Below are 11,809 nucleotides of genomic sequence, written 5' to 3' on the forward strand. Positions count from 1 at the left end.
TCAATCCCAGAATCTTATTTGCTTTCTCAGAGGCTGAAATACACTGCTTGGATGATTTGAGGTCGTTACTGATAATTACGCCGAGATCTTTTTCACTATCCACTTTTGTTAACGAATTTCCAAATAACTTGTAATCGTACTTACTGTTATTTTTACCTATGTGCATTACCTTGCATTTACTTGTGTTAAATTTCATTAGCCACTTTTCAGACCATTGCTGTAATTGATCTAAATCTTCTTGAATATCTAATTGGTTTGAGTGATCATTTGCCACTCCGCACAGTTTTGTATCATCAGCAAATTTGGAAACAGTAGATTTTAGTCCATGGTCTATATCATTTATATATACTATGAATAGAAGTGGCCCAAGAACGGAACCCTGAGGAACTCCACTTGCAACACTTTTCCATCCAGAAGTTTTTCCATTTAAAACAACTCTCTGTTTTCGACCTTTCAACCAATTACTAGTCCAACCTAATAGGCTACCACTTATTCCATGCAAAGCTAATTTAGTAAGTAGTCTTTCGTGTGGGACGGTATCAAAAGCTTTTGCAAAGTCTAGATATATTAAATCTATATTGTTTCTTTTGTCATAATTCGAGATAACTGTGTTGTAGAATTCGAGTAAGTTAGTCACGCAAGAACGTTTCCGTCTGAAACCATACTGGCTATCATTTATCAAACGGTTACTTTCTAAATGATATTCGATAACATCTCTGATGATAGTTTCCATTATTTTCCCTACGATTGAAGTCAAACTTATAGGCCTATAGTTATTTGGTTTCTTTTTGTCACCTTTTTTGAATATGGGAGTAACGTTAGCTAGCTTCCATTCTCTTGGGACATCTCTGGATATGATGGATTTCTTGAAAATAATTTCTAATGGAACAACAATCTCATTTTTCATTTCCTTTAACCCCTTCCATACGGTGCCGCACACGTAGGCGTCATGGACTTAGATCTCGGTGGCAGCAGCCAATGCCAGCCGTACGACGTGTCGTAATAATACTCGCATCATAAAATATAGTCACCGCTTATATCGATCGTTCTCTCTTCACCCGTGAATTTTGATAACCATAGAAAATGCGATTAAAAAAGAATTAGAAAGAATGTCATTATGGAGGGGCGACTACAATAAATATAATCAAGACGCCGATATGGCAGCCTCGCGAATACACTCGCTCCCCATGACGCCTACGTGTGCGGCACCGTATGGAAGGGGTTAAGATTCTTGGATGCCAACCGTCAGGCCCTGGTGTTTTATTAACTTTGAGTTTGTCTATACACCTTTTAATTTTTTCTTTTGTTATATTTACCGTAGTGAGTAAGTTTACCCCAGACTTTTCACAGGTTTCAGTTTGGAATTCACTTTGAGGTGTTTCGTTTACGAATACCGAGCTAAAATAATTGTTTAAGATATTACACATTCCTTCATTTGAATATTCAAGTTGACCGTCAGCAGATAATAGTGGACCAATGTGATTCCTAACAACCTTTTTATCTCTAATGTAACTATAGAATTCTTTGGGATTCTCTTTGGATTTATCAGCAATGTTCATTTCGTATTGTCGTTTTCTTTTTCTTATTGTCTTTTTTAAATCTCTCTGTATTGATACATAACTTTCATAGTCATTAGATGCACCCGAGCACTTATATTTCTTATAAACCTGTCTCTTTTTAGCAATACTTTTTTCAGTTTCTTTGTCGAGCCACTTTGGGCGAGCCTGATTTGGGGGACGTCTGTCCTTAAAAGGAATTTAAGTTTGAATCATCTTAGTGAGCGTATTTTGAAATATTTCCCACATCTGATCTACAGGCTTTTCGTTTAATTTTGCCTCCCAATCTGTAAGCTGAAGCTCCTGACGTAGTCCTATGAACTGAGCTTTACTGAAATCGGGTATTTTAGAAGCACAAGAATCTATTCTAAAATTGTTTAGGAGTTTGAATCTGACTAAGTTGTGATCGCTATTTGCAACAGATTCACCGACTTCTACATCAGTTACCATGCTTTCGCGGCTAGTGATCAATAAATCGAGTAAGTTTCCATATCTTGTGGGCTCTTTTACATGCTGAATTAAGTAATTGTCACCAAGAAAATCAATCAAGCGACTACCTATATGGCCATGTTCAAGGGTCATCCAATCAGTGTCAGTAAAATTGAAATCACCCATTATCAATAAATCCCGGTTGCAGAAACTAGACAGTTCTTGAAATAACAGTTTGTCGTCTGCTAATGATAATGTCTTTGGCCTATATATTACACCTATATTCATTTTTTGTCCATTTGTTTAGGTTAACTCAACCCACAAACTGTCATATGCATCCTGTTTCACTTTCTCTAAAACACAAGCATGAACATTGTTTTTAACGTACAATAGAACACCCCCACCTTTCTTGTGGTTTCTATCCTGATGAAAGTGTTTAAATCTCGCAATATTAAATTCAGCTTCGAACTCTGTACCATTTAACCATGTCTCAGTTATTTCTATCATATCGAGATTTTCGCTTTTGACATACGCCTGTATTTCTTGAAATTTGTTCCTAATACTACGAGCATTAAAGTACATCGTTTTAAGAAACTCGTGATTATTTCTTTTTGACACATTTTGAGTTTCAATATCATGTCTTATATTATCATTTTGTTTTTTATTTATGCCTTGCTCTATATTATTATTATTTGGTCCTTCATTGACATTCAATGCCTCATTAACATTTCTCCTATCAAAATTAACATTTCCCCCATCACGGACATCTGGTCGATTACGGTCATCCGATCTATTTTGTACATTTTGTCCCCCTACGTCACCGTGATTCACGCCGGCCTCCCGTCGTTCAGTGACATTATGTCCGGCATCCCTTTCTAAAATTATATTTTGTCCTCCAGTGACATTATATCCTACCATGATATTTTTTCCTCCACTATAATTACATCCCATCGTGATCTTTTGTCTTCCACTGTCATTACATCCTATCTTGATATTTTGGCCTTCATTGACATTCTGTCCGGTATCTCTTCCTAAAATTATATTTTGTCCTTCACTGACATTATATCCTACCGTGATATTTTCTCCTCCATTATCATTACATCCTATCGTGATATTTTGTTCTCCACTATTATTATTTCCCATCGTGATCTTTTGTCCTCCACTGTCATTACATCCCATTGTGACATTTTGTCCTATGACATTACATCCTAATGTGTCATTTCGTCCTCTAGCGACATTACATCCTATCATGATATTTTGGCCTTCATTGACATTCTGTCCGGTATCCCTTCCTAAAATTACATTTTGGCCTTCACTGACATTATATCCTACCGTGATATTTTCTCCTCCATTATCATTACATCCTATCGTGATATTTTGTTCTCCACTATCATTACTTCCCATCATGATCTTTTGTCCTTCACTGTCATTACATCCCATTGCGACATTTTGTCCTATGACATTATATGCTAATGTGACATTTCGTCCTCTAGCGACATTATATCCTAAAATTATATTTTGTCCTATACTGGTACATTGTTCTACATTAATGCTATACTCTACACTGTTTTCCCAAGTACATTCTATTTCCCCTTCCCTTTGGCCTTCTACCCTAAAAAAGGGGCTAGTTCATTACAAACTCCCACAATGAGGTTTGTAAGAACATCTTTGCCTCTGCGGGTAAGGTGGATCCCATCAGAAGCGTAAAGGTCATGGCGCCTAGAAAAGAGATACCAAGGATCAAGAAAGTGGTATCCCAATTGTGTGCACAACTGCGATATCCTATCATTGATCCCTATGGCTCTACTGTTCCAACACGAGCCTGCGTAGATCCTCGGGAGGATCCCACAGACTACGTGACGGCTCCCACGTTCCTTCATCTCCTGAAGGAGGACCTTGTAATTCCGAACAAGCTCCTCTGATCTCACCCTACCTACATCGTTACTTCCCGTATGAACAATCGTAACCGTGTTCTTCCGTCCTTGCTCCCTGATGGACCGGGTACAATCAACGATCCCAAGGCCCGGTTGACATACAAGCTTGCAATGTCGCTTAGTCTTTCGCTACAGGATGTCGTCATAGCCTTGATCCATGGAGTCCCCCACCACCAAGAACTCCTGGTTTTCAGCCACTTCATCCTCCAGTAGAGCAAAACGATTGGCTAGAGCCAGCGGTTGCTCCACAGGGCACACGTCTACCGAATGCGGGCTCGACAAACGGGACCCCACGGAGCGCCACTCGCTCATGGCAGTGACAGTAGGTGAAGAAGTGGAACGCTCTTTGGGTTGTGGGGAGGGTTCACTCTTCTCACGGAGCGCACTCCTGAGAAGCCGAATTTCCTCCTCACACATCCTGAGACGGACCTCTAGGTTCACGCAACCTTCACAAGCCATTTGGCTCCCCCTTTAGCAATAAAAACGGCAAAGAGAAAATACAAATCAACAACAACAACAAAATCAAAGCGGTCTCTAATAAACTAAATACGCGAAGCTTACTCTGCTTACCTTATACTATTTCTCCTACCTTTGGAGTACGGTAACAGAAAACTGTTTTGAAATTAAATAGAACCCTGCACTTTATCTTATATCTGTAACTGTATAGCGCTATGCATATACAATTACAAAAACACAACACAATCACTTCACACTATTCGGAGATATAAAATTCACAGGTATTCGCTAGCTGGTGTCTGTTTTGTCATGTGGCTGGCAGAGGTACAGGCCGATGCTGGCAGTGCATGTGAGCTTCCTGAAGGAGGTTTTGTGTGATGATCACATGGCAGACCCTAGGGATGGTTAGTAATCCTGGGACCCCACGAGCAATTCCTTCAAGGAGGCTTTGTCCCACCTGGGGGCCTCAAGGAAGCTCTAGGTTGTATTGTAGCTGGGCAGATGCAAGTGTGTCCTATGGGGCCACTTGGGGGTCAGAAGGTTGTGAGATGCCAAGAAGAGGCAAGGGAGTGAGGACTGGTGAGTGATGAGGTGAGGACTGGTCATTAGGAATTCTCCCAACAGATATATATTACATTCAGCTGAAGGATGGTTCCTAGATTACAAAGATGAAGCATGCTGACAGGAGACCTTTTGGTCTATAATTAGGTTAGATGTGAAAAAATTATAACAAACAAACAGGACTAATAATATAAATGATAGTAAATAAAATAAATAGGTAAAGTTAAATAATAAACAGATAAATAGTAATAATAAATGGACAGATAAATGATACATATACCAAAGGCTCTTTCCCCATTACAAGTGAGGTAGGCAAAAAAAAAGCATAAAATCCACTCCCATCCATTCCATCATCATATACTCCACTACCATCCACCCCCCTCCCTCCCTCTTATCATGGGTCATCCCTGCATCTTGCCCACTCCCCTGGGTCAGCAGTGTTGGAAGACACAGCATATTCACAGCAAGGCTGCTTCATTAAATTGGCAATAATTAATAACAAATAAGCAATAAACAGACAAAAACAAATAATATAAAATAAATGGCAAGCATTACATCTTGCTTAGGTGTTTATCTAAATGAATCTAAAAGCTTTGAACTGAACTACATTGCACTGCCTCTGCAGGAAGTTTATTCCATTTATTAACTACACGGTTGGCAAAGTTGTTTCTACCCACTTCCAAATTAAATCTATTCCCTGACAGTTTGAGATAATTATTTCTTGTCTGATTCTCATTCAGTATGAAAATTTTGTTACTTTTGATCTCAATTCCCTTTAGAATCTTAAAAACCTGTATTAAGTCACCTCTTGAGTCTACACTTTTATAGGAAAGATAGATTCATATGTTTTAGTTGATTTTAATATGATTTATTTTTTATATATGGAATAAGTTTTGTGGCTCACCGTGTACTTTTTCCAATCTGTCAATGTCTTTAATGAGATTTGGTGACCATACAGAAACAGTATATTCCAAGTGTGGATGAACTAACAATTTATAGTTAATGAGAGATGGACTTTTGAAGTCAAAAGATTGCTCAATCAGTCCTAGAATCTTATTTGCTTTCTCAGATGTTGAAATACACTTCTTAGATGATTTGAGATTGTTACTGATAATTTAGAGATCCTTTTCACAATCCACTTTTGTTAACAAATTTACAAATAACTTGTAATCATATTGTTATTTCTACTAATTTCTTGCATTTACTTGTGTTAACCTCTTCAGTACGTGCCTTAAATCTCGCGGGCAGCAGCCGATGCCAGCCGTACGATGTGTCGTAATAATACTCGCATCATAAAATATAGTCACCGCTTATATCGATCGTTCTCTCTTTCACTCGTGAATTTTGATAACCATAGAAAATGTGATTACAGACAGTTTAGAGAGTATGTCATTACGGAGGGGCAACTACAATAGATATAATCAAGACGCCGATATGGCAGCCTCGCGTATCCACTTGCTCCTCATGATGCCTACATATGTGGCACCGTATGGAAGGGGTTAAATTTCATTAGCCACTTTTGAGACCACTGCTGTAGTTTATCTAAATCTTCTTGAATATCTAACTAGTTTAATTTATCATTTGCCATTCTGCAGGGTTTTGTATCAACAGCAAATTTGGAAACAATAAATTTCAGTCTGTGGTCAACATCATGTATACTATGAATAGAAGTGGCCCAAGAACAGAACCCTGAGGAACTCCACTCGTAACATTTTTCCACCTAGAAGTTTTGCCATTTAGAACACCTCTGTTTTTGATTGTTTAACCAATTACTAGTCCAACTTAATAGGCTACCACTTTTTCCATGTGAAGCTAATTTAATAACTAGTCTTTTGATGGGGATGGTATCAAAAGCTTTTGCAAAGTCATTCAAGATGACTTTGTTGTAGAATTTGAGTGAGTCATGCAAGAATATTTCTTTCTGAATCCATGCCGACTGTCATCAAACAGATACATTCTAGATGGTGTTCAATAGCATCTCCGATGATAGTTTCCATCATTTTTCTTACAATTGCAGTCAAGCTTATAGGCCTGTAGCTATTTTGGTTTCATTTTGTTATCTTTTTTGAATATGGGAGTAATGTTAGATTCTTGGATGCCAACTGTCAGGCCCTGGTATTTTATTAACTTTGAATTTTTCTACAAGTGTCTTGAATGTGAACATGGAGCATAAGAGAGGAAGAGAGTTTGAATGTGTTTGAGATGAGGTGCCTGAGAAGTATGATAGGGGTCACTAGGCTGGATAGAGTGAGAAACGAGGAGTTGAGAAAGAGAATGGGGGTAGAAAAGGAGTTGGGAGATAGGGTTGATGAAAGAGTATTGGGATGGTTTGGACACATGGAAAGAATGAGTGAAGAAAGATTAGTAAAAGAGGTGTGGAAGGCAGAGGTGGAAGGAGTGAACATGAGGGGGCGACCAAGGATGAGATGGATGGATGGGGTAAAAGGGGCATTGGGAAAGAGGGGAATGTCTGTTGAGGGAGGACAGAAGATAGGAATGAATGGAGAATGGTTGTGTATAGATGCTGTGATTCATGAGGGGGAGTGGGTGGGGGATGTGGGGTGAGGGAGCATGTGTGAAAAATAAATTGATGCAGCCCGAAGGGATTTCTCCCCGTCTTCTCCATTTCTGCATGAGGGGACAGAGAGGGGGGCTGCCAATTTAATGAAGTGGTCTTACTGTGGATGTGCTGTGTCTTGCGACACTGCTTCTGACCCAGGGCAGTGGGCGAGATGCAGGGATGACCCTTCATCCAGGAGGAGCCAAGATAAGAGGAAGGGAGGGGGGTGGATGGGAGTGGAGTAGGTGAGGATAGAATGGGTGGGAGTGGATTTTATGCCTTCGTTTTTTGGCTAGCTCCCTTATAAAGGGGAAAAAGCCTTTGGTATATGTATGTCTTGAATGTGAATGGATTAGAACAGCATCTATAAAGTATGTAATTTAAAGGAGAGGTTAATGAAAATATCTCAAAAATGTTACAGAGATGTGCATTTTGATTAAGTTTTTATTCCTGAACTGTGTTTGCAGGGGTACTGTGATGTCTTCCAAAAGTGCCGTGCGGTAGATGCTGAAGGGCCGCTGGCAAGACTCAAGAATCTCATTTTTAACCCGGATACTCTAAACACTGTTGCAGATTGGATTACTGTAAGTGCAAATTCATTATCATTGTTAATATCTTTTAATGTAGAGAGGCTTAGCACTTCCACAACAGGCTCAGCCCCTCTCCTTGAAAACTTATCTCTAACTGGCACCCTCTCCCATTGTACATCGCATCTTGCTTTAGCCCACATTTACTTTCAGCTTTCTTTTCTTACCTTCCCAAACTCTGCCACTATCTGCCTCATATATATATATATATGTATACATACATATATCAAGGCTTTTTCCCCCTTACAAGTGAGGTAGCCAAAAAGGAAAAGGCATAAAATCATTCCCACCCATTCCATCCCTGAATACACTCCACACCCCTCCACCCTCCCTCTTATCTTAGCACCTCCTGGATGACGGGTCATCCCTGCACCTTTTCCATTGCCCTGGGTCAGAAGCAGTGTCGCAAGACACAGCACATCCACAGCAAGGCCGCTTCATTAAATCAGTGACCCCCCCCCCTCTCCGTCCCTCCATATATAAAAGGAGAAGACAGGGAGAAATCCCTTCGGACTGCGTCAAATTTTGCACACACATACTAACTCACCCCCCATCCCCCCGCCCATTCCACCTTATGCATTCCACATCATCCATATACAACCATTCTCCATTCACCCCTGTCTTCTGTCCTCTCCCGTCCTTCCTCAACAGACATTCCCCTCTTCCCCAAAGCCCCCTTCACCCCATCCATCCACCTCATCCTAGGATGTCCCCTCATGTTCACTCACACACATCATCCAGACACTGAAGCGAAAGGAAGTGCTGCGTTGAGCGCGTCAATCTAGTGGTTTCATCGCTGATAACAAAGGAAACCAGTCGTTATTGTGCGGGATGGGTGAACTATGGTACTTGTATGGCTGGTAAATGTTTTTCCAGTTTTTCCAGTTCTTAAAATAAATATAGTTTTTGGGAAAATGGAGAAAGATAAAGAAGAAAGAATAACAAATGAACTGACAAAAAGAGGATTGGGCATAAGTATAGTGGAAAGTTCTAGAGGTGTCATCCCCAAACGCCCTTGTGCAATTGATACTCAAAGAAAAAACCAAAAGTGGGAAAGTAACTTTTTCTCAGGGTTTCAAAGAAACCCAGGTGAAATAGGAAAAAGCTTAGATATAGATAGAGAAATTAGATATAGTAATGCATTAAGAAATCATGAAATAAATGACTTAATGGAAGAAATTATAGATTTAAAATTGGACTACCAAGCTGTACATAGAGAATTGATTACTTTGCGTAAGAGTAATGAGCAAACGATCAAAGAACTAAGTGACCTAAAGAGCGAAATTGAAATCCTAAAAAGAGAAAATGAGAGAATGAAAAATGAAGACAAAAATAAAAATGATGAACTGAAAAAGGAGGTCAAAGAGCAATTACAAGTAGTGACCAGAAAGGTGGAAGAAACAGACCTCGTTGAAATAAAAAATCAATGGAAACAAGAAGTGGAAAATAGAAAATATGTTGTAGAGAAATAGTACAAAAGCAGATGGAGGAAAACACAAAAGAAACAGTTATGAAAGTAATTAAAGAAAAGGAAAATTGAGTGAGAGATACAGTTGACAAAGGTAAGTGCATTGTGGTCCATGGTATCCAGGAAAAACATATGTATAGATACCAGAGAGAAAAGGAGGAGAAGGAAATAGCTAACGAGATTCTGAAAGAAATACAGGATGGAGGGCAAAATTTCAATAAAGAAATCGATGAAATCCATAGGATAGGCAAATATTCAAAAGAAAAAAACATAGACCTCAGAAAATAAAACTAAGAACCCAAATGATAGTTGAGGAGGTATTATCGAAAGCAGTTAAACTGGCAAACAGCGAGAAATTCAAACATATATGGATAAAAAAGGAAATGAGTCATGAGGAAAAAGAGAAAGTCAAAGCTCTCAGAATTTAAGCCAATGATAGAAATGAGAAGAGAACAGAGACAGAAAAAACGAGTTTTTTTGAGAGTGCTGGACTTGAGACTGAAAAATTGGTACATCAAAAAAATGGAAACTTAACCAAAAAAGAAAAAGAAAATAAGAAATCAAAGTGGCATACATAAATATCGATGGCATGATCTCTGAAATCAATGAACTAAATGACTATCTAGAAACAGAAAAACCTGACATCATGGGAATAGTGGAGACAAAATTGAAAGGACCTCTATCAACAAGCATAGTGGGACATGGTCTATACAACCACTGGGGGAAAAATAGAACAGAAAAGCAGGAAGGAGGTGTCATGATATTGGCCAAAAAGGGTCTAAATGTGACAAAGATTATTGAAGGCCAAGGCAATGTAGAATTATGATCAAAATTGCTAACAAAAAGATGAAAAGCAGAAAATTTGTAGCATTGTACATACCACCAAAAATACATGTGTGGTTGGACAGCGAACATTCCAAATTACTGGAAGACACAATGATTGCGCTAAATGAGTTACTGAAAGAGGGTGGAAACATAATAATCATGGGCAATTTTAATGCAAAAGACATAATCTGGGAAGAAATGATATTTAAAGGGGGAGATGAACTTTGGGGCAACATTCTACTGGATATGACCATCGAATACACCCTAACACAATGGGTTAAGGAAAATACTAGATATAGAAACAATGAGGAACCGTCGAAACTAGACTTAATATTAATTTCTGAACCAGATATTGTGGACAAAATGGAGTATAAAACACCAATTGGAAAGAGTGACCATATACTAATAGAGTTTGAATTAAAAGAACAGAACAATGTAGACAGGAATGGCAAACACAGAGAAGGAAGATTAATGTATAACAAAACGGATTTTGTTAAACTAAGAAAAAAATTCCAAAACATACTGGGATAAGTTCTCTAAAGAGGAAACAAAGACTGAAGACAAATGGAACATATTCAAATGAACAAAATCTGGAAATGTACTCAAAAGTGGGAAGTGAACTTCAATATCAAGAAGTGTAGCATAATTGAGTTTGGAAAAAGTAAAAACAGAATTTCAAAAAATTATAAAATTGGTGAAGAAGAAATAAAAAAAGTGCACTCGGAAAGGGACCTTGGAGTAATAATCAGCAAAGACATGACACTAGACAAACATATAAGCAAAATAGTCGGCTTCGTCATCACTTTCATACAAAATCATCTTCAGTGCCATCCATGGCATTAGAGATTCCACATTTTTAAAAGATTTTACGATACTTTCGACCTTAACACTTTCCCAAGCTTTAATAACAAATTCGCAGAGAACATCAAGTGATGCACTATGCATAGCTCCACCTTTTGTAAGTGACTTCTCTCCATGTGTCATCCACTCGTTCCATTGATACCTAACGTTATCTTTAAACGTCGAACCAGGAACGTAAACAAATCATTTTTGTTAGTTGACGTGTGTTCTCAGAAAATCATGATACATGATTTGCTTTGTTATTTCATTTATTTTGAATTTATAAGGATACAGTAAGTAATTTATCTGGTATAAGGATACAGTTAAGTAATGAGAAAGAAAGGAGAAAAAGCAGAAAAAACAGCTGATAAACGTAATCAAAACAATTCTTTTTGTACGGTAGGTTTGATACACTGATGCTTTTGTAATTTAGCAGTCGTCTTATGCTACCGATATGAGATAAATTCATAAAAATTTGCTCTAATTTTGTACCGCGTCTTATACAAAGGTTGTCTTATACACGGAAATATACGGTATATTTAGAATCATGAAAGGAATGGAAATCCTTGATAAGAATGATTTACTAAAAAATG

General features: G+C 38.3%; 1 protein-coding gene across 4 annotated transcripts in view; it reads left to right on the forward strand.

Annotated features, from left to right (window-relative positions):
• The window catches only part of kuz (zinc-dependent metalloprotease kuz), a 594,360-nt gene that overhangs the window by 526,165 nt on the left and 56,386 nt on the right, over positions 1–11,809 (forward strand). For all 4 annotated transcript variants that reach the window (XM_076203724.1, XM_076203722.1, XM_076203723.1 and 1 more), the window contains one exon: positions 7,964–8,080. In XM_076203724.1, coding sequence (XP_076059839.1) covers positions 7,964–8,080 — 117 coding nt within the window. The remainder of the gene's footprint in view (positions 1–7,963; positions 8,081–11,809) is intronic.

Source organism: Oratosquilla oratoria, chromosome 20, assembly GCF_046742065.1.
Source record: "Oratosquilla oratoria isolate Oo_2021 chromosome 20, ASM4674206v1, whole genome shotgun sequence".
Taxonomy (NCBI): Eukaryota; Metazoa; Arthropoda; class Malacostraca; order Stomatopoda; family Squillidae; genus Oratosquilla; species Oratosquilla oratoria.